Source organism: Aricia agestis, chromosome 10, assembly GCF_905147365.1.
Source record: "Aricia agestis chromosome 10, ilAriAges1.1, whole genome shotgun sequence".
Classification (NCBI taxonomy): Eukaryota; Metazoa; Arthropoda; class Insecta; order Lepidoptera; family Lycaenidae; genus Aricia; species Aricia agestis.
Window position 1 is genome coordinate 9,212,198 of NC_056415.1, and position 23,371 is coordinate 9,235,568.

The window sequence follows — 23,371 nt, forward strand, 5'->3', positions numbered from 1 at the left end:
AAAGGTTCAGGAGTTCTGTTCAGTGTCTCTGGGTCCAGGGTCACCTTCGTCTGAAATTTCACTTATTTGTAACATATGTTTTAAGTTACTAGAAACAACTTCGTAACTACTATGTGTGTGTTAATAAATTTCAAGCATTTACCTCGACTTCTCATAGATCCCATCATCAGATCATCACTTTCATAATTGTTATACAAAATTTAGATTATATTCTATACAACAACACAAGAATTTAAAAAATCGGTCCACAAACAGCGAAACAATCATCAAAAACATCAGCTTCGATGCAAAATATCACGAAAAGTACCACTAATTGGTTATATATAATATAATATATTTATAATTATAATTGTGATGATGATGATTAATCAAATTGATATATTGGCTTATGTTTTCAGTGGTTTAAACAACGCCGAAATCCCCGAACCTGTATCTATAAGGATTCAAAAGTTCTGTTGGGTACCTTCGTATCCAGGGTATAACCTGGTACGAAATCTTACTTTTTGGTAGCATTTATCTCGAATGCTTCAGAAAAAATTGAAATCACTATATGTTTCCATACAAATTTTAAGGAGTCCCCTCGATTCCTCCAGGATCCCATCATCAGATCACCACTTTTGTGAACATGGTACCATTTTGTTAGTAAATGTTTTTATGTTAGAAAATGTTTACAAACATTTTCTAACGGCGGTGTGGGGGCACCATAACTTAAAGTTTTGAAATAACAAAAAATGCTGTAAGTATTTTAATTACAATTCTGAACAGCTGAAAGATTTTGATGTGGATATTATATAGTTAGTTGTGTTTTTTTTTCTCTACGATTTGCGAACTAAGTTGAGGTTATTGAAAAGTTATTTTTTTAATATCTACGATATAAATTTTAGCTAGATATTTACATCTTACGTTACGGATCAGACAGATTGGCCGTCGCCCATACGGCACATGAAACGAGCCTTGCACTGCTACTGAAATAAAATAATTGCTATCAAATTAATCCATATCCATATCCATACTAATATTATAAATGCGAAAGTGTGTCTGTCTGTCTGTTACCTCTTCACGCCAAAACGGCTGAACCGATTTGGCTGAAATTTGGTACAGAGATACTTTGAGTCCCGGGAAAGGACATAGGATACTTTTTATTCCGAAAACATGTACGATTCCCACGTGATAAACTAATTTTGGCGCAACGGAGTTGCGGGCGTCATCTAGTAATTAATAAAACTTAAAGTTGATTGCCTGATAGGCCTGGAGATACTGACACAAAATTCTTGGTCATTTGTGCCAGTATGGCGGTTCTACAGGGGTATAATTACGTATTGGCAAAAAGGAAAATGATGGTCATAGCGCTCGCACCGTCAGCCCAAACGCGTGGGCGTTAATGGAACGTGTCGGATAAATAACGAGTGTCGAAGGATTTGTTCCACAAAAATGCTTGTATTTTCATATAGTCGAAAAAAATAAGTAGGCGAAAGCGTAATGTCATTCTTGTCGGGTGCGGCTTACAGCCCGCCATACCGACGCGAATACGTTAATTTTAATAAAAAAAATTGAACCATTTGTACCAGGCTAATTTTTGCATAGCTAATCATCGTCGAGTAGCCATTCACGAAAATCACCTTGCCATACTTTTCCGACAGGTCCCAATGGCCGCCATACCACTGCAAAGGTGTAATTTTTTTTTTCGCCAAACGATTTGCACCAGTATGTAGTAAAATCATAAGGATCAAGTTTGTAGGAAATTTAATGATCTATCACCTACAACTTTGTTTCTACAATTACTTTCGCTAAATTCGATAATATTTGACATACTAGCGAAATTATACTTTGACTTGTTTTTTGCATTTATCTCCGTAAATATTGAATTTACAATGAAAATTATAATAATTCAAAATGTAGAAAATTAAATTAGCAACAAATTTAGTCCCTATCATTTTCGTAAAAAATAAAATAAAGGAGATATCGCTAAAAACAGATTGGACCTTCAAACCAATATGGCGGCTAACGCACTCGTCGGGTTTGGTCGAGTTTTTGAATTTAAACTACTTGTGACCTCCTCTAAACACTGGTACAAAAAAAATCTGACTATAATTAATTTCAGTTTCCCATACAAGGCTGAACTAACCCTTTTTTTTACGTTGGGAAATGCTTGATGCATTCCCGACGGCCTGGGGGGCCGCCAGGATATGTGGGACTCCTCGGGTGCTGCGGCAAGGAGGAGCACCCTTGGTTACCCACCAAAACCCAACGGTGCCTCCTCTCCGCGTGTCGCTGGGCCGCTGGACCCGCCTGAGGCGATAACTGCAGCAGCCCAGACAGTGGCATCTGCTCTGCCAGCAGAACCATCCGCGCGGCTTAACTTCTGCCGCTTTCTCCGGGAGAGCGGTCCGAGGCGTCGGACGCTCTTCTACCGGAAGGGCTCGTGGGATAGGCGACGGATTCCCCAGTCCGTCGCCCGAGCCCTATTATGGCGGGAGTTGACGCTCATGTTGAGCGCGTCCTCTATCCCCACGCCTTCTCCTTATCGGGTCAGCTGCTTCATCTGCCTCCCGATTTCTCTCAGCGGCCTCTTTCTGTGTCATTATAGACTCGCAGAAAGTGGAGACTGCCTGCCAGGCTTCTCTCGACCGGGCCAATGATCTTATTATGACCGGGAGAGTCAGATCTGGTCCTATAATGTCGCAGAGCTGTGCTCGTTGTGCGACCCAAGCTGGGCAGGCGACGAGCGTGTGCTCTGCAGTGTCGTCCTCATCCGCGCAATGGTGGCACTGAGGCGTTGGCTCCCGTCTGGCCGTGTGGTGCAGGTAGTGGCCGAAACACCCATGTCCTGTCAGCATCTGCACCATCCGGTAGGAGAGAGAGCCGTTACGCTGCCCCACCCACTCCTCCACCTAATCCCTCTTAAAAGGCCGGCAACGCACCTGCAGGTCTTCTGATGCTGCGAGTGTCCATGGGCGACGGAAGTTGCTTTCCATCAGGTGACGAGTTTGCTCGTTTGCCCCCTTATTTTCATTTAAAAAAAAGTGATAGTACTTTAGGGTGTGTACGTGTTCCTTGTAGTTAGTTCTCTGAGCGCTGAAACACGAATTTTTTTTCACTTTTGTATGGGCAAGGGCCCGAGCGTCACAAGTTCCCCCATACAAAAGTGAAAGAAAATTTTGGTCTTTCAGCGCTGCTACTTTTACAGTGAACTCTCTACAAGGAACACGTACACACCCTAAAGTATTATCACTTATTTTAGTTACACGCTGTAGATGGTGCACTAGAAAGGGATAGATTATATTATCACTAATCACTGCACTAGTTACTTTCCGCGAGGAATTAACCAGGTTGATTTCAGAAGCAATACCGCTCTCATCTCGGTTTCGCTCCGAGCGAACACTTATCCAAAAACCTGGTTATATATATGGCCTGGCTATAACCTGGTTAAAAAATATATACTGGTTCCGAGCCCTGATAATAATAAAGACAAAGTCGCGTGAAAAATTTAACAATAAAGTTGTGCCAAAAAAATTCGAAGCATTTCCTATAAAAGTCGAGGATATAATATTATGATGCTTAGGCGATTGCTAAAAATGAAACAGGTTAGTATTGTGTTCTTATGTGAGCGATTGATGATAACATTATTAATTTAAAGCGTGATTGTAAATGTTACTCAGAATCACTCTTAAATTTTCTCTGAGTTCAATTTTACTTGCATGTCATAATTTTTTATTATTTTGTAACTCTTGTGCTTTTTTCGTAATAAAATATTATGAACAATAATAATTCTTTTGGTTGTCGACAACTCTTGATGGTAACTCTAATTGGAATTTAATTTTGGTTCAGTAAAATAACGAAAATAAATGTTTTTACAAATGTATGTTTGGTGTATTAATTTTTGTTTTAAAGTTTTACTTAATATAGTTATCATAATATATTTTTTTAGATTATTGCATTCTGTGTCTTGGCCGTAGCGGCCGCAGCGCCCGCTTCCAAACTGTACACACATATCGATACTAAGTTGCTCAGCTACGATAACAAAAATAAAGGAACCACAGATGAAATTGTCGTAAAGCCACAGATCAAGTATCATTACAAGTAAGAATGTATGCTTTAATTTTTCAGGGAAACATGTAGGGAAGACAGTTTAAGCTTCATACAATACCGCCTTTTATTTTAAATTGTTTTGTGTCAAACTTTTGCGATACGTCACAAAGTAATGCGAGGTGAATTTTGGATATCTAATATCCTCACATATCATACCTATACATACTTCGTTTAAATAGGAGTTAGGACAAGCTTGTACTGTAGTAAATAGCGCGCCTCGAATCTTTCAGAAAATAATACGAGATCTCCAAAATGAAGATAAATGTCGCTAGTAGAACTGGTTTTTGTTTAACCAATAAGCGATTTTTACTATTTTTGCACTTCTGAACTCAAAATCATTAAGAAAACGTGTACCAGGTATTCCCCATATTGACCGTAGATATTATAAAACTCCCTCAGGGACCTATCAGACAGAGAGCGGTCACACGGTCAAGCTCTCAAGCGGTCAGTTTTGCGTACTTTGTGTTGTATTACGTTATAAGGAGTGAGCACACTGAGACGGGCCGTGCCGGGGCTCAGCGTGCCGGGGCTCATCGCAAAAATCCGCCTCCATACAATTTGTATGGAAGCGGAAATCCGCTGCACCCCGACACAGTGTGCGATACGCGCATCCGCTTCCATACAAATTGTATGGAGGCGGATTTTTGCGATGAGCCCCGGCACGCTGAGCCCCGGCACGGCCCGTCTCAGTGTGCTCACTCCTATATAGGTATATTCACATATAAGGCATTCTCACCGCGTCAGTAGGGCTACTACGAAACGGTTTTGAGACTCAAACAATCGGACGAGAATGCCGCGTCCTGCTCTAACAACGTCATTTCACGTTTGTTAGAGCAGGACGCAACATTCTCGTACGATTGTTTGAGTCTCAAAACCGTTTCGTGGTACGGGCCCAGAGTTCCTCCTATGTCACTGACCGCTCGAACGCAGAACGCGCGACCGCTCTCTCTGATAGGTCCCTAAAGGTCTACTCTGTCACCATCGGAGGATGATGATACATTTTCGTCGTCCGTAATAACAAAAATATTTTACGGTCAGTACCTATGGATTTGTAACATTGTATCTATACAGTTTAATTAATACTGAAGTAATGATTGACTTTAAGCAATATATATTATTATGTATACTTCGTAATTTTTTTTCAAATAATATTGATGTTGTTACAAGTGAACCATCTGACAATCGCAAGACGGGAGGCCAGGGTGATCTTGAGCTCATAAACGATATCCTGAAATTGTACTCCATGCTCGGCTTCGACGGTTTTAAATCGTACTCCTGGGTCGGCCCCGACGGCATAAAATACACCCTGGATTATATCACCGACGGGAGTACAGGAGACCAGAGTAGCACAACAGAAAAGTATGAGGGGGCAGCGTTTTCCGCACCTATTTCTGGTGCATGCCTAGCCTCATTAGTAGGTTGTGGCTAATCCAAGATCGTCAATGAACAAATTTTGATTACAATAAAATATAATAATTAATTTCTGTTTTTTTTTAATGTTAACATACAACAATGTTTCAGTATATATTTATTTAGTTTGTGTTAACTTTTTACTTAGCACGAAGTTTAAAATAACATAAAATACTGTATTTTATTTACAATTCGGAATGATTTGGTAGTCTTTTTTTATATCTTCAATAATTTAAGTCGTAGGCCGTAGCTGGATATAATCAAAATCTATTATCTTACGGACCTGCCAGCTTGGCCGTCGCCCACACGGCACACCACACAATGCCTTGCACTGCTAATGAAACAAATTTATTGCTATTTACATAATAAAATATTTAAAGCCAAAGTTGATTGGCTGATAGTTCAAAGCACAATGCATAATATGCCCATAATCCTTTGAGCTCAAACATTGAAATTTTGCGCGTGTTAGACTTGAACCAACACAAACTACGCAAATGAATTATTATTTTTTAACAAAAAATTAAAACCGACTTCCACGGTAAAAACAAAAGTACTCGAAATATTCTTAAACATAATCTAAAAAGAATTAAATAATTCTTATTCCTTATTATAGTGCCGTCTTCAGACTTCGCCTAAACCTCAACTATTTCTGTACTCAATCTTCGTACTATTGAAGTCGCTACCAGCCCGGAAAAGTTCTGATATCCTTGACATAGAACTTACGCTAAGGTAAGCTGGTACCGACTTCAAAAGCATGAAGATTGAGTACAGAAATAGTTGAGGTTTAGGCGAAGTCTGAAGACGGCACTATAATAAGGAATAAGAATTATTTGATTCTTTTTAGATTATGTTTAAGAATATTACGAGTACTTTTGTTTTTACCTTGGAAGTCGGTTTTAATTTTTTGTTAAAAAATAATAATTTTACCCTTTTTACCTACCTATACCTATGAGACCACAAGGCTATATTACTTATAGCTCGTTGTCTTAGAGTTGTACATATTATTACTAGCGGTCGCCCGCGGCTCCGGTCGCGTGGATGTCGGTTACGGCTGCAAAAAGCCTACCCAGGAAAGACTCGGTCAGCAAAATGATTTGCAGGTTAATTCACAGACTCCAATACTGACATCGATGACGCGGACGCAGTCATTATCCGAAGGGATGCATTTAAATATAGTGCACATTGCACAGATTGTCTTCCTCCCGCACACGCACCCCCGCTTGGTGACGACCACTGTCGTTATATTTTAATTTTGCCATAATTTCAAAACTAAACGTCCAATTTTAATCATTTAAAGACCAAATGTTATCTACATAAACTGTACTTAGTGATGAAATAATTTATTTTCATAAGGATTAATTGCATAAGTAAAATAAACGCGTTTAAATGTAGTCCAAAAAAACACCTGGCGTCCGAAAAACCCAAATATCTTACGAAACCCAATTTCTTCCAAAATAAAATTTAGCCTATTTTCAGCAGAAATAATGTAGAATCCATTGGCTTTTGCCTGGAGTAGTTTAAATAAAGCCAAAATCCTCGAACTTGTATCTATAAGGATTCAAAAGTTCTGTTGGGTACCTTCGGAACCGGGGTACATCCTGGTGCAAAATCTTACTTTTTGGTAGTATATGCCTGAAACACTTCAGAAAAAATCAAAATCACTATATGTTTTCATATAAATTTTGAGGAGTTCCCTCGATTACTCATGGATCCCATCATCAGGTCACCACTTTTATGAACATGATACCAAATTCGAGTCAAACCCTATACAACACAAAAAGAATTTTGTAAATCGGACCACAAACGGCTGAGTAATCGTTGAACATACATAAAAAAAAATACGTACAGCCGAACGTATTACCTCCTCCTTTTTGGAAGTCGGTCAAAAATATACACAAATACAATATAATATTGAACGTTGTGTAAACGCTCGTCCGCATATTTAAATAAGAATAATAATAATAACGCTTCAAACCACGTCAGTCTGGCCGTGGTCTGGCCCCGTGGTAAGTGGGTGAGTACCTGATGGACTTGTGTTACAGGTACCAGACAACGGAAATATATTTAATACTTTTTATACTATACATATATTTAAGATTTTTATTATAAGATAAGTAACACATATTTAATACACATCTCATCACACGGGATTTGAACCCGCGACCCCCGGCTTAAGCTACAAACGCACTCACCACTGAGCCACAGAGGTCGTCAAAAAAATATTTCTGTCACCCCTCTCTTTTAGGAATGGAAGTTTGCAATTTCGGCCCACGTGTTCTTTCTGTTATGATGGTACCCACTAAGTAAGGGCATATCAAAATTATTGTACCTAATGGATTAAAATACAAGATGGTGGTTTGTAAACACGCATGTAAAGCTGCAGGATAGAACAAGTATAAAATTCCTTTTAAATATCATTTTCAATGATTTTTAAATGTAAATAAACGATTTTTAACCTAAACATATTATAAAACAAAGTTGCTTTTTTCCCTCATGTCCCTTTGTTCCCTTTAATCTTTAAAACTAAGCAACGGATTTTGATGCGGATTTCTTTATTAGATAAAGTGATTCATGAGGAAGGTTATAGGTATAATAACATTTATTAAATAGTGGAAAAATACTGTTATTGTTGGGGTTTCTAATGTAATGTCGTAAATAATTACATTTTTTTTTTTTGCTTACATTGCAAACGCAGGCTGAACCCTACGGGATTTACCAAAATAATGTACCAAGTATTGTACACATTGAAAAGGTCTACAGAAAACTCCGCAATGGTATATGTCTATCTCTTATGGAAATCCCACAATAACATTTTTGTCATTTTCTTTTTTCGACAAATAATGGCTAATTTTCGAAGCAATTTTAATAAATGTAGAATTAATCCTTATCCAATTGAATAACTTAAATACATTGTTGATTTAATGTAGATCTATACGGCCCTTTATACCATATTATGATTTAAATATTTTACGAAGATATTACAGATTTAAAAATTTCGGGAAGTAGCTTTTGCGGCGGTACCTACCAATGCGCAAAGAATTCTTCAGTTTAAATAGAAGTTTTTGCCAATGCGGGCCACAGGTAGTAGTAATGAATACAAGTCAAAACTGCTGAATCGATTTTAATCATTTTTTCAAGTCGGGGCGGGTCGCTAGTTTCCAAATAAATACAAGTGTTGATTTAGTTTCTTCCACTTTACAAATTAGAAATATACTTATTGAAAATTATTAATTTTGTTTCTGGGGGACGGCCAAAGGGCGCATGCTCGGGGTCAGCTCAAAAATAAGGGTCTCGAGAACGAAGCCCTCTTGACAACAGGAAGCATAACCTGGAACGAATCCGATCCACGAGATATCAGACTCCAGATCGTCTACACCAGCTGTGCTCAACCCGCCTGGGATATATCAGTGGCCCGCGTGAAGTTAAACCATGTTGATTTTTAAGCTTTTTTTAATAATGAGAAGTCGTCTTGATGGTAGTAAATTTCTACTCCTAATCGCTAATTTAGAAGAACGTTATTATCTTAACCCTAAAAATTTTGTTTGCGGCCCTCGACACTAAGACCAATTACTACCGAATTACACACATCAATCAGACACCAGGTGGTGCCTTCAAAAGGTCAAAGGTAAAAAAAAACCGTTGGCATGTGTGTCTCGTTCTACTTGAATTCGCTCTCTTTCTTTTTTGCAAATATTATAAGAAATAATATTCTCAAGAAATGTTTCAAAAAAGGCATAAAGTGCCTCAAACCATTTTTTCAATAGAGTAATAATATTATTGTGTATAACGAAGAGACCACCATGCCATCAAATATATTTCCCTATTGATATAATACGAGCTTATAGCCAAGCCGAGGGAAAACCCCTAAAAAGAGACCTCAAGGTTTGAGGTTTCGATTTGTCACCATAGGCGTTTTCATTACCATCGAACATTAGCATAACCGACCGGTATTTTGGAGCATAACAAATAAATAAAGCTGTGTATAAAGAGTCGCGTCACAATCCCTCTGAAAGTCGTCGACGTTAGACCGATTTGAAAAAATGAGACTGGTGCGTATTATCTCGCGTGCGCGGCAACAAGATGCTCTCGGCTCTGACGAAACACCTTCAATAGTTTCGAAACGCGACTAATTTCTGTGTCCAAGTGTGTCATAAAATTGATCAAAATTAGATTTTTTCTAATTCCTGTTCCTCTGTGTCGTTAAATTGATCTTGAATTTTCCGATGCTATTTATAGAATATTCGGTATCGCGAAACCGGTTAATATTTGTGCTTTATATAGTGAATTATAAATGAACACTAATAAAACATATTTTTTCGTGCACTTTTTCCATTAAATTAAGAAATTATTAAAAAATTTAACAAATTACACGACTGGTTTCGAAATAAATCATCATCAGGTGTTCATGAATTTCCACCAAGAACATACAATACAATAATTTTTTTTACATCGAAACTTTCTACTGAATAATTTTATCTCTTACCTATTATTATAGTATTAATTTTGACTTTACTGTACTTTTCAGATCATCGCCCTTTGCCTTTTCGCCGTAGCGGCCGCGGCGCCCGCCACTAACGCCCCGGACTACGACGGCAGATATTACAACAAGTACAATGACGTCCAACTCCTCCGTTACGAGAGCGACAACATCGGTACAGGACCTTTCCGTTACGCGTAAGTACCTTTTTCATTTCGATGTGTCTATCCACCGAGCGGAAAAGTATTTTATCTCCATCGTACTTGTGGCTTGTTGGACTGCTATCACAACCTTTTTCTCTTTAATCTACCACAAGATGCAATAATTACCTATGAGAATAGCTGTGGGCGTTTTTTATTTCAATTTTGATAGCGATTAATAGCAATAATTGTAATTCTTCTTTTATATATTAATAGCAATAATTGTAATTCTTATTTTATATTTTCGCAGAAGGAACATCAAAATAAATTAACAAAGATATCAAAAAGTATTCGTGTTAAAAAATTAAAGAAAAAATTGGATTGATGTATAGCAAATAAACTTTTTATTATGGTCAAGTGCGTTTTTTAAGAAAATCGATGTATATAAACTTCTAGCTGTTGGAATTCTTAAAAAATATATACATTTTTCCTTTACAAACTTATAACATTTTATTATTATTTGCCTACACATTTTGTAACAAAACCTGAAAATTTAATTTCTCCGGCTTTGATGAGAACCATTAATATTGTATTACAGTTGGGAGCAATCTGACGGCCAAAGGGCGGAAGCTAGCGGTCAGCTCAAGAACGAAGGTCGCGAGGACGAGGCCCTCGTGATCGTAGGGTCTTACTCCTGGGTCGGCCCCGACGGCGTCACCTACATCGTCAGATACACCGCTGACGAGAACGGATACCAGCCCGAAATCGAGGAGGGACCAGGTGGTGCCATCCCCTCCGCTGTCCTCGCTAGCCTCGCCGGTTAAACCGTCCTCAGCCTGAACAATTGAACTTCGCATCGGTTGAACCATTTTCAGCCTCATCGGTTGAACCATCTTCAGCCTCACTCATCGGTTAAACCATCTTATGCCGCATCGGTTGAAACATCCTAGTCTACAATGATTCCCAACTCGTTATGTAAATAAATTTTTATTTGTTTCATGTTTCGCCTTATTAATTCACCCTTTGCTCAATATATTCAAAGCAGGTTCTTTTTGCATATAAACTAGATACATGGGACCAGCTTGTGTAAGTAAGCAAAAATTGATTCCTATCAAATCGAAACGTATGAATCCTAATCCTAAAATAGTTTCTGTTACTATCATCTAGCTATAGAAAGAAGGAAACTATTAAGGGGGCGACTAACCCTAAATTGTCAATTTTATAATTCATTTTTATACTTGAAAATAAGCCCCGAATTGTTTCATTTTCTAAAATTAGATACTACATTATATTTCCGAGAATTCGATCTGAGCAAAAACACGATATCTTAAAATTTTCTCGATAAAAAAAATCACAAAGATGCATTTAATTTTCAGGAATTTTTCATTTATTGCCATAACCGTGCATTGAACTAAGTTAATATTTTAACACATTGTATAAAATTCTATCATTGAGAGATCGACCTAGCGGATTTTTAAAATGTTGTGTATTTAACGAGTTATTGAGAAAAAACTAATTTGGCGATGAATCCGCGTCATTCTTTTTCATTTGGCATATGAAAGACGGGCGTGAAGGTGAAGAGAGAAGGACGATGTTTGATTTTTGGGGTTAGTCGCCCTCTTAAGTTTAGATGTCAAATGCAAAACTGTTTGAGAAAGGAGTGAAGTTCATGTTTATGTTATTGTGTAACTAATACCGGGCTTACATTATTCCAATCCAGTATCCAATCACTGGATTGGAGTAATGTAAACAGGCCATAGTTTCATGGATATTTATGCTGTTCTTAATATTATGTTAACAATATAATTTTACGTAGATATCCATTACCTATATATATATATATATATATATATATCCCAATTATAAATTGTAAGTATCTAGTTAATGGTCTTTAACATTGCAAGGCGAAAACTAATAACATCACTCGTAACTAAAGATTGCTCATCGTAAAAACGACAAGAACATCCCACTCTTTTTCATCGTGACATTTAACATTTATTTTGCCCAAATTACATAAATCACAATTAATGCTCATAAAAAACAAATACTTGATCACCTTGACATTGCGCAACAAACGACTCTATGTTAATTTTAAAATCACATGCATAGTTTTCGTGTTACGAGTATTTAGATTATAAGATTGAAAGAGAATATTATATTTCTCATTATAATATTAATAACTAGATGAACTGTAGCTCTACCATGAGTTTAAAGCTATAGTATTTTCCGATACTCGATACCGACTACGTTAATTTTTAGTATGGCAAATTTTACAGCGCCTCTAGCGGTTACTTGCGGAACTAAAATCGCCATACTAAATATTTACGTAGTCGGTATTGAGTATCTATCGATAAATACTATAGCTTTAAGAGCTCACCTGACTCTAAAAATCAAACATCGTCCCTCTCTCTTCACACTCACGCCCGTCTTTCATATGCCAGGTGAAAAAGGACGGCGCGGAATCATCGCCGAGTTAGTTTTACTTGAATAAAAGACGAACTATAATGATTATGAAAAAAGTGTTTTGAGCAAATTTAGGTTTTTAGATATTAAAAAATATTAAAGAAAAGACAGCAAACTTCGAAGATCCAAGCAAAAATGTGTCTAAAACAAGGTTTTTTGTAAAAAAGAAACTATCGAGCATTTTTTGAGTAATCGTGTTTTCGTCTTGAGCATTTAATCTTTATGAACTGAAGTTATTTGTGTCAAAAAATCAGTTTTCTAGACCTTACAGATTTTGAGATCTAGGTTAAAGTATGTAGTCAAGTTAGGGTCATATGACTCATGGTAGAGCTACAGGTGAACTTTGTATCACTTCCCTCCAAATATAAACCTTCTCTGGACTTCTGGACAAGACTAAAATTAGCCGGTTCAGCCATTCTCGAGTTTTAGCGAAAGTATCAAAATTTAAATTTCATTTTTATTTATATATAGGATAAATAAAGATAGAAATTACATGCACACGTTAAAATTTTTGTTCCAATTAAAACTATTCTTGTATATTTTAAATTATAAAACCTTATTAATTCAGAGAGAGAAAATAATATTTTGCAATTTAGATATTTCTTTTTATTTACTTATATTTAATAATTCTATAATGTTCTAACGAAAATTTTATGACATGGTTAAATTGGCGTTGAAGTTTATTGTACAACTGCAACATGTAAATTATTAGTCGGGGAGCCCTAGAACAATTTATTTTTATTACTATCAAGCTAATTTTTTGTGAGTAGCTTCATTTTGATAAGACAAACAACATTTTTATCTGTGAAAAATCTTGAAAGTGGTAGGCTAACAGAGATAGAAAGGATTTCATTCTTTGGTTTGATGGTCCTAAAATATGGATTGTTATATTTGTAGGACAACGTTACTCTTAAATTATATAACTATTAACCTACCAATATACAAAAAATCTGCTGGTTGGAGTTCCGTTTTAGGGTTCTGTAATCAACAAAACTTGGTTGACTACGGTACCCTAAAACGGAAAATTAAGACTTCTGAAATTTTCACATTCTGTGAAAATTTCAGAAGTCTAGCTAACGAACTTACAAAAAAACAGAAATCCCACCAAAAACATTTTTTGTAAAATGTAGCCGAGACGACCAGATAAGGTTTACCCTGCGAAAAACATAATATGAGATCTCATGTCTAGAGCCAAGCTTCTGAATCTACACGGCGTAACTCTACTGACCCTAACCTAAACAAATTCTACCAGTAAATATGTATGGCTCAGCTGTTTCGTTACTTATAACTTATCAGAAACTAAATATTTGCATCACCTCCGTGACGGTAGCAAAATGGCGAAACCATACATATATTTTACCAATAACACTGTTACTAAGTGGACACAAGAAAATTAATTCAAACTTATTAATTAAATGAAAAACTACCTAATCATATTATAATATAAATTATATATTCAATAAGTAATAATTATGTTTAATAATATGATCTCATTAACATCTTAGCAGTGTAAAATTCAAATTAACCACTAGAATATTATGTAGAATCGTATAATATTACTAGCTGTCCCGGCAAACGTTCCTTTGCCATAATATATAAAGTATTTCGCCCGTATTATTTTATTGAAGTGACTAAATAAGTATGTTACCATGGCAACGCGACGTCCATAGCTATCATCGCTATCCCGTCGGTCGCACAAACAATGGTCGCCGTCAGTCTCGAGTTGTAATAATTTACTATTATTTATTCAACAAATGTACAGTTTATCAATATATAAAGTACCCAGTAGCCGATTCTCAGACCCACTGAATATGCATATAAAATTTGGTTAAAATCAGTAGAGCCGTTTCGGCGGAGTACGGTGACTAACATTGTGACACGAGAATTTTATATATAAGATTATGTTTCAATTACTTATTGATGTAATATGTTAAGTCAAAACAAGATCAAGAATTCAAGTATCCTAGAAACAACCTGATTTAATTTACTTCTTTATCTTTCACATAGGTAAAGCAGCGGGCGAACCTATTTAAATATTTAACAACGACGATGTTTCACCTCTAATAGGCTTGAAATATAATTACATATGGACGTCTATTATTAATCGCTAGAAGTATTCAAATGTTACCTTTGCGCAAAGTACAGTCGTCTCTAATAAACGCTTAAAAAGTATGGCCGTGGAGTTGAGTTTGTAAATTATATTCTCCAATTAAATCTTCTGGCATCAAAAACACGTCAGAGAAGAACCATATTTTTTTTTTTTTATGAAATAAGGGGGCAAACGAGCAAACGGGTCACCTGATGGAAAGCAACTTCCGTCGCCCATGAACACTCGCAGCATCAGAAGAGCTGCAAGTGCGTTGCCGGCCTTTTAAGAGGGAATAGGGTAATAGGGGAGGGTAGGGAAGGGAAGGGAAGGGAATAGTTGAGGGTAGGGAAGGGAATAGGGTAGGGGTAAGGGGATTGGGCCTCCGGTAAACTCACTCACTCGGCGAAACACAGCGCAAGCGCTGTTTCACGCCGGTTTTCTGTGAGAATGTGATATTTATCCGGTCGAGCCGGCCCATTCGTGCCGAAGCATGGCTCTCCCACATATGCATTACAAAGTCTCATGCCTATTTAAAAGATATTAATATTATGACGAATCGGAGTCTGTTACTCTGTAGAGAAGAAAGCCTAATTTTGCCTTTTGCTCTTCCAAACTAGCTTGTCTACATAGACTAGTGGTCTATTAATACAACACAAATGATTACTAAAAATATCAGCAAAAGATGGCCAGACAAGACCATACAAAGATAATTAAATATATTATTTTGCTGGGTGTACTTTTCTTACATGTCCTCTAACCTTTCACATCAGGCCTTCGCCATCATACAGATTTGACACAAAACTTTGGAATAGGTTAAAAGAACGACAATGTAATATGTTGCAATTCAATATTTACAAAAGTATAAAGCACGCCTCAAGTTCAATTACCATACATAGAAGTAAAAGACGTTATCGACTAAAAATGAAATTGGTTAGTGTTGTGTCTAATAAAATATGATGTACAATGTACATAGCGGAATTTATTTAAGCTTACGATAACCTAATTAAATATAAATTGTTTGTAAATCCATGTATTTTCGGGAAAAGTAGTGAATAGTGAAACTTAGAATGTGTTGAGTTTTGTGTGCAGTGAAAACCGCCAAAAAGGCTCTTAGAGTCTACCGCTATGATCACTCAGAAAAAGGACTGGTGACATCATCTTTTAAATCTGTAGGATGTCCAAGACAGTCAAAGAAAACATATTACACAATGCGCATGTTATGAAAACTATGTAACTATTTCAGATCTAAAGGATACTGTAAACTAAAGTGACACTAAAATGTAAAATAGGTAAAAGAACAATAATTGAGATTTTTTGTCATTGTCCTTTTCCATTACAGTTCGTGGTTATCCTTTTCGTGGGTCTGGCGTCTGCTGCCCAAATCAGAAACCAAAGGGCAAGTGTTGATCCTAAGGATGTCCAGATTTTAAGATACAACACAGATAACATCGGTTTGGACGGCTACAAATTCGAGTAAGTCACATTTAAAAACTTAAATACCCCATTCAAACATGCGTGTTTCTTTATTATTATTTATGTTATTATACCTTAACAGCTTCCACTATATTTTACCAAAAACAAACATACCTATACGAACAAACCATTATAATTTGTTCAATAAAGAACAACGAACCTTATTGGCATACCTTTCGTATTTTGGTGTACACCTATGAAACATACGCCAATCGAAAGAGAAGATGTTTATAAACAATAAATATTATTTGAAAAAATGTCGTAAATAATATACTTTCTGAGTTATTTCAGTTTGAAAATGTAAAATAAATTAAATTTTAGAAATATTTAAAAAAATATAACATTTCGTCAAAGAGCAATTTTGTTGTTTGTAATTATTTTCTCTGTCAATTGACATAATATTATGTTTCATAGGTGTACACCAAAATATACAATTTTAAGTACTTTAAACTAATTATAGGTATGACACGCTCCATACAAAAAGGTTCGAACTCTTTTGATAACATAAAAAATACGAAAGGAGGTGATTTTTTATGCAAAACCTTTACAAAGTTTGTCTTTCTCACATTGTATCCAATTTCATACTCTGAAAAATAAACTACGATGTACGCTACCTAGCTTTTATACTATTGTCTATTATTGTATTTTTATAATAAAGAATTTGAATTTGAAATTGAAATTTTCGAGCTACGAAAAATTTTCAGAAAATAATTAGTACAGACTCTGGTACAGACGAGAAGACCTTTTTTGGTTATTTTGTCCGGGCTGTCAGTAAAATATTTTGTAGGGTTGTTACTAAAATGGCAACCAAATTTTTAATTTTCAATATTTCAGTTTCGAGCTAAGCGATGGAACGAAACGCGATGAGCAAGCGGAGTTGAGGAACGCGGGCACTGATGACGAAGCTATAGCCGTAAAGGGCTCCTACAGCTGGATCGGACCAGACGGTGTGAAATACACAGTCATTTATACAGCCGACGAGAACGGATTCCAGCCGAGAATCGAACAGGAGGGTCCTGGCAGCATACCCGCGGGAGTAGTCGCTTCCCTCGTAGGATAATTAAGAATATATGGCAGTTTGTTGAAATATCATCTTTTACTTTAACCGTCTATCCCTGTTTTTTTTTTATAAAATAAGCTGGCAAACGAGCATACGGGTCACCAGATGGAAAGCAACCACTGTCTGCTGCTGCAAAGCAGCTAGCAAGCTGCAGGTGCATGGCCAGCCTTTGGATGTTATTGGTAAAAAAATACTTTAATATGTCGTGCCCCAGTGCATGCTTTTGATAAAAAAAAAACATTAACAATATATTTTATAGAAATGACTACATAGTAGCCTTAAGTCATTATCGACAGTGTCCTAATTGTAAGTGCTCCCGGAGCCCTTAAGAATGGACCATAATACCCAAAAGAACAAAAAAAACATTATGCTTGCTACTAAAATTTTAAAGCGAATTTTAAAAATTTAGTACCTTTACATTTTTTTAGTAGAAACCTTTCAGGGTTCCGTACCTAAAGGGTAAAACGGGACCCTATTATTAATACTTCGATGTCTGTCTGTCTGTCCGTCTGTCTGTCTCCAGGCCGTATCTCAAGAACTAGAAGATAGACATCTGTCACACATTGTGTATACTTTCTGTTGCCACTATAACAACAAAATATAATAAAAACAAAATAAATTAAATATTTAAAGGGGGCAAACACATTTATTTATACAACAAACGTCATAATTTTCTTGTTATTTTTTGCTCGATATCAATAATGGCAACAGGTAGGCACTTAAAATGTTCACAAACTACTAAATGGTATATTCATACTTTTGATAAATAATAATAAAATTAAAATTAAGTTAATAATCAAGGGCCCCCCTTGATTATTTACTTGTCCCACACAAAAAACAGAATTTTTGCTCTATAGTGGTACGAGTACAACTCGCACTTGGCCGTTTTTTTAACTATTTAAAGCCATGTATGAAACTGCTGAGTTGTCCTCTACATTTTCCTCAGTAAGACCTTCGACTTTATAAAAATGATACAAATGTTAAGGGAGATCGCAGACTGCCCACATACAATCTGCATGACGCGGCCATGCAGATTGTATGTGCGCCGCAGACTCGATCACACAAAAAGTGTGCCGTCTGCGATCTCCTTACAGGTTCGCCCGTGGTCCGTATGGCAAATGGCAATCTTATTTAAAAAATATAAATCACGCTTACTTTTTAACATTACACACAGATTGAGTAGATGTTATTTACTCATAATGAAATTGTTTACTGTATTCTAAGGCCCGTATAAATAGTCAGTACTCAAGATGCATCTCGGTCTCAAGACACGGTTCAGGCTCTGTGATTGGTTGGCTGTCAAAATTTGGACCAATCACAGAGTCGAATCGCGTCTTAAGATCGGGTCGCATCTTAAGTACTGACTATTTATACCGGCCTAAGTGCCTATATCAAAAAATCATTTATGTGCCAAACATAAAATTGATTGAAGTACGTTTTTGTAGGACATTAGAGTAGGAGTTGTTAATAATATTGTTGAATCAATTCGCAAACTTGTAGCTAATCGAAATACAGTGTTTGTCTCTACAGATATTATTACATATACAGCTGCAATGAAAATGGCTTTCAGCCCATTATCGAACAAGGCCCTGGAAAAATACTGGAGGACTAGCTGCCCTATTAGCTATGTCCACACTATGCATATAAAATTTGGTTAAAATCAGTAAAGCAATTTCATCTTAAATTTTCATCATCATATTTTTATTCAACTTTCGTTTGGCATATTCAATAATTGAATGCGTCAAAATCCACCCGCGTTGGAAAGAAAAGTATCATAGCGTCGCGGGCATGCCTCACGTGCGATGTTGACTGCGCTATAACGCATGCCCTTGATGAACAAAAAAAGGCACAGGGTGGACAAAGCTATTAGAAAATAAAGTTTGAAAAATAAAATATTTTAATTGTGGTACCGGACTGCCGCACTCAGAGTGGAACATTAATTACTTAAATGTAATTAATTCAGTATTTTGACGTAAGCCCCTTACATTATCTGTCAAACTCTTGATTCAATTGAAGGTTAATCATAATTAAATGTCTCTGAATATGGCGGTTACAATTTCAAAGTTTAAACGTTATGTTAAATATTGCTGCGCCTAAAGGAAACTATTAGCAATTTATAAATCAGCTAAATGTATACAAAATATTAGGTACTATGAATTTAATATCTTTGTAATACTGGCAAAATTATTTCAATGAAATCTTTCTTTATGATCAATTAATAAACAAAAATAATGAAATAAATCTTATAAGGGACCTCTCTATTCCTACAAAAAATGTTTTTATCATTTTTTGTAAGATTATGGAATTTCGATTTGATGCCTTTCATTACCAAGTGCGTCGCTGATCCATGTATTAACCATAACATTGAAAAACTATTATTGTTATGTCTGTTTACTGCATCATTATTTCGATATTATACATGGGTACAATAATAACATGGCATTTTTTATGCAAGCGCGTGAAAAACCAAACAATCATCTTGAAAGGAAGCATTAGATCATCACAAAACCATTAAAAATAAGGTAAAGCTAAGTTGTTTAGTAAGCTCTGGGTTCCATTTAGTTTGGTAGTGAATCAGACTTCACGTAAAAATTGAGAAAAATAAATTAAAAATGCGAAAAATTAATCGCCACAAATATTATAATAAACTAGCTGTCCCGGCAAAAGTTTCTTTGCCATATAAAGTATTTCGCCCGTATTATTTTATTGAAGTGACTAAATAAGTATGTCACCATGGCAACGTCCATCGCTATCCCGTCGCATAAACAATGGTCGCCGTCAATCTCGAGTTGTAATAATTTATTATTTATTCAACAAATGCACTTATCAATATAAAAAGTACCCAGTAGCCGATTCTCAGCCCCACTGAATATGCATTAAAATTTGGTTAAAATCAGTAAAGCCGTTTCGGAGAAGTACGCGGCCTAACATTGTGACACGAGAATTTTATATATAAGATATTTATTATTCGTAGAGCACAAATTATATTTATTGGCAAATGCAGTAAAACGTTTATCAATTTCTAACCTACTTCCAAAAGAGGTGGAGGTTCTATTTTCAGCTGTGGAATTTTTTTTAGGTATGTACTCAACGATTACTCCGCGGTTTGTGAACCGATTTTAAAAATGTTCGTTTTGTTGTAAGGAGTATGATCGTGGTTTGGCATCATGTTCATAAAAGTGTTGACCTGATGATGGGATCCTTGAGTAATCGAGGTAACTCCTCAAAATTTTAGTTATCATCAATATTAAGTACAGAAAATATAGTAAAGGTTAAAGCGAAATCTGGAAAAGGCACTATTAAAGAATAAGAATTATGAAAATATTTTTTGTTCATATAAGAATATTATTCTCTTTATCCTGGAAGTCGGTTTAATTTTTTTGTTTAAAATAATAATTATTATATTATTGGTTTTCATTGTTCCTAGTATTATTGTCATTATTTAAAAGAGTAACAGCACAGTCGATAACATAAGGGGAGAGCTGACGTCTTGTTCAATCTTTTATAATCCATACATAATATACTTACTAATATTATAAATGGAAGTATATCTGGCTGTTTGTCTGTTAACTCTTCACGCCCAAACCGGTGAACTTATTTTGCTAAAATTTTGCATAAGTAGAGATGATTTGATTCCCGGCAAGGGACATAGCCCATAGGATACTTTTATTCCCGGAAAAACGTACGGTTCCCGCGCGATTAACTAATTTTGGCGCAACAGAGTTGCGGGCGTCGTCTAGTAAACAATATTATTATATACAAAAAAATATATTACCGCGACTAGTTTTACGATGTGAATAATATATTTCCTGTTACATTTAAAAATGTGATCTAATTAGATATGATAGAGTCTATTTTAATAAATTTACATTAGAGGTTTGGAAGGCGGAACTCTAACAATTATTAGATACCGAAATCTTTGTAGGTACAAACAAGTACTCACATCCTTACCGGACGGTAAAGTGGGAAAACGTGAAGTTATTGATGTTATTTTATTCTACACAGTTGTTTGTATTGTTTGAAACAGAGTTCCAACAATGTTAGCTCAAATTTTAAGCGCTGTAAGTATAAATACAAGTTTAGTTAATGATTATCATTTATCAAATTCATGAAGTTAAGGATAAAAAGTGTGAAAGCTATAAAGCAACTTATCGCATTAGCTTTACTTAATTTCTCTACTACTTTATCAATTTTCTTTTATTTCATATTATCTTTTTAAAGTTTATATTCTTTAGAATATAAATAAGTATATCATAATGTAGTTGTTGTGTACTAAAATTTTAATACCATTTGCACGATATGATTTTGTCTCTTCAATTGTTTCAGATACTACTTTTTACTTTGGGCCTACATGTAAATTGCGTGCCCGTGAAAAGATCACTCTTTGATATATCCCCATTTCAAATTAAATTTTCTCCGAATCTACAAACGACCAATCCTAACAGCAGGCAATCGAATAATCCGTAATTATTTTCAATATATTTTATTGCAGAAATTTATGTCCAAAATTACCTGTGCAACCTTATTTCTTTCTGCCTTAGACTGTTTCCTGTTCCAGATTTTCAGGCACCATTTCAGTTTGCTGGTAAAATCTTTAACAACAACAATAATAATTTTTTGCCGAGACGATATTATGACGCCTCTGAGAATTCTTTGAACGGTCGTGTTCAAATGAAATACAAAATGAGCGTGAATTTCAATCCAGCTAATGAGGAACCAGGAAAAGAACATACAACAAACACAGCATTGTCTGAAACGACTACTTTATTGACGGAAAACGAAATCCTTTTGGCTGGTCATTTTTACAAAGATAACAATGATGTTACTCCACAAAACACGGATAGTACCAGTGATTCTGACACCACAGAATCCACTACAGAATTCGAAACTGTAAGTAAAATGTTAATTTATTTTAAACACTGGTCATTCATTATAATATGTACATATTGTTGCTTATAATTCAAGTAATGCAAAAGATCTGTTGGTCATTTATCGATTCCAAGACACTCGTCAAGGTGAACGAAGAATTGCAAAAACAATCTTTGTTATGATAGAGAGTGAATAGTTTGCTTTATTTTTAAAGTGAACACCCATATAATACGCTTCCCAAAACTAGAGGGCTCGCCACTCTAGAGATTATGAAAAGGAAAGAAAATGATGAATATAACATAATTACTAAAGTACTTTTTTAATCAAAGACTACGCCATGATGAAAACGCTGGGTCTAGATTAACATTGAGTCATACATAATTTGTATTGCAATGTACTGAATATACAAATTTAACAATTTGTTTTATTTAACAAAATAATCATTGGAGGACTATCCTCCAATGATTATATTGTTAACCACTGAATTTGTATCAAAGTTTTTTTTTCTTCTTTTTATCCGTGAAAACTTGTAATTAGCTTTCGTGTTTGTGTCATTTGTATGTGTTCTTGTGTTTAGCCGTAAGTTTTCGGAATTTCATAAACTAAAATAAAACATAATATTTTTTCCTTTTCAGACTACCACCGATGACCTTTTGAACCGTATGGCAATTCCATCATCAGTGCTTGCATCTCTTGCAGGATAGTGAGATTTAGAGGAAGTTATAAAAATATAAAATATTTAATAATTATAAAATTGATTTATTACTATTTGATTCAATCAGAAAAAGCACTTTAAAATAATAAGACGTAATTTGTCTGTATATTTCCAGAAGATACGTTTTACAGTACCAAAATACTTTCTTTTGTTTACCTACTAATTAAAAGGTACTATGTGTGGCCTGTGGGTAAGAGGCCCACTATTTTAGTTTTACACTCTGTCTCTGTTCTATATGGATCTCAGTTCTTCAATTCTTCTTGTTAAATTGGAGATAGGTTTAATAAAGTAAAGTCTTTATTATATAAAACATTTGTTATTTATTTCCCACGAGCTTTAGCCCGCGGCTTCGCTCGCGTTAATTATTATATACAAACTTTCATCCCCTATTTAACCCCTTGAAGTTGGAATTGATCAAAATCCTTTCTTAGCGGATGCCTACGTCATAACATCTACCTGCTTGCGAAATTTCAGCCCGATCCGTCCAGTGGTTTGGGCTGTGCGTTGATAGATCACTATGTCAATCAGTCAGTCACCTTTGAGTTTTATATATATAGATTGAAATATTTTACACGCTCATTCTGAT

At 35.5% G+C, this 23,371-nt stretch overlaps 4 protein-coding genes across 4 annotated transcripts; 3 read left to right on the forward strand and 1 right to left on the reverse strand.

The window, feature by feature from the left end:
• Window positions 1–2,355: 2,355 nt before the first annotated feature.
• LOC121731199 lies at window positions 2,356–2,876 on the reverse strand. Its single transcript, XM_042120553.1, has 2 exons — window positions 2,521–2,876; window positions 2,356–2,485 (listed from the first exon to the last, which is right to left on the reverse strand). The coding sequence occupies exons 1-2, from the start codon at window positions 2,844–2,846 to the stop codon at window positions 2,356–2,358; spliced, it is 456 nt and encodes a 151-aa protein (XP_041976487.1). The 5' UTR covers window positions 2,847–2,876.
• A 6,636-nt stretch (window positions 2,877–9,512) lies between these two features.
• LOC121730869 (flexible cuticle protein 12-like) lies at window positions 9,513–11,081 on the forward strand. The gene is made up of 3 exons (XM_042120071.1): window positions 9,513–9,548; window positions 10,025–10,173; window positions 10,715–11,081. The coding sequence occupies exons 1-3, from the start codon at window positions 9,540–9,542 to the stop codon at window positions 10,938–10,940; spliced, it is 384 nt and encodes a 127-aa protein (XP_041976005.1). The 5' UTR covers window positions 9,513–9,539; the 3' UTR covers window positions 10,941–11,081.
• Window positions 11,082–15,589: 4,508 nt separating this feature from the next.
• LOC121731200 (endocuticle structural glycoprotein SgAbd-5-like) lies at window positions 15,590–17,201 on the forward strand. Its single transcript, XM_042120555.1, has 3 exons — window positions 15,590–15,598; window positions 16,008–16,141; window positions 16,976–17,201. The coding sequence occupies exons 1-3, from the start codon at window positions 15,590–15,592 to the stop codon at window positions 17,199–17,201; spliced, it is 369 nt and encodes a 122-aa protein (XP_041976489.1).
• Window positions 17,202–21,152: 3,951 nt separating this feature from the next.
• LOC121730868 lies at window positions 21,153–22,791 on the forward strand. Its single transcript, XM_042120070.1, has 4 exons — window positions 21,153–21,262; window positions 21,528–21,664; window positions 21,743–22,091; window positions 22,706–22,791. Exons 1-4 carry the CDS (start codon window positions 21,239–21,241, stop codon window positions 22,772–22,774), a joined length of 579 nt encoding a protein of 192 aa, XP_041976004.1. The 5' UTR covers window positions 21,153–21,238; the 3' UTR covers window positions 22,775–22,791.
• The last annotated feature ends 580 nt before the right edge of the window (window positions 22,792–23,371 follow it).

Bases quoted from the DNA above. Each gene is read 5' to 3' on its own strand.
- LOC121731199 (XM_042120553.1), bottom strand. From the start codon at position 2,846: ATGGTGCAGATGCTGACAGGACATGGGTGTTTCGGCCACTACCTGCAC. The intron at 2,486-2,520 runs GAGAAGGCGTGG...GCGCTCAACATG, and splicing joins GAAGCAGCTGACCCGATAAG to AGCGTCAACTCCCGCCATAA.
- LOC121730869 (XM_042120071.1), top strand. The intron at 10,174-10,714 runs GTAAGTACCTTT...ATTGTATTACAG, and splicing joins ACAGGACCTTTCCGTTACGC to TTGGGAGCAATCTGACGGCC.
- LOC121731200 (XM_042120555.1), top strand. The intron at 16,142-16,975 runs GTAAGTCACATT...TCAATATTTCAG, and splicing joins TTGGACGGCTACAAATTCGA to TTTCGAGCTAAGCGATGGAA.
- LOC121730868 (XM_042120070.1), top strand. From the start codon at position 21,239: ATGTTAGCTCAAATTTTAAGCGCT. The intron at 21,263-21,527 runs GTAAGTATAAAT...CAATTGTTTCAG, and splicing joins TAGCTCAAATTTTAAGCGCT to ATACTACTTTTTACTTTGGG. The intron at 22,092-22,705 runs GTAAGTAAAATG...TTTCCTTTTCAG, and splicing joins CCACTACAGAATTCGAAACT to ACTACCACCGATGACCTTTT.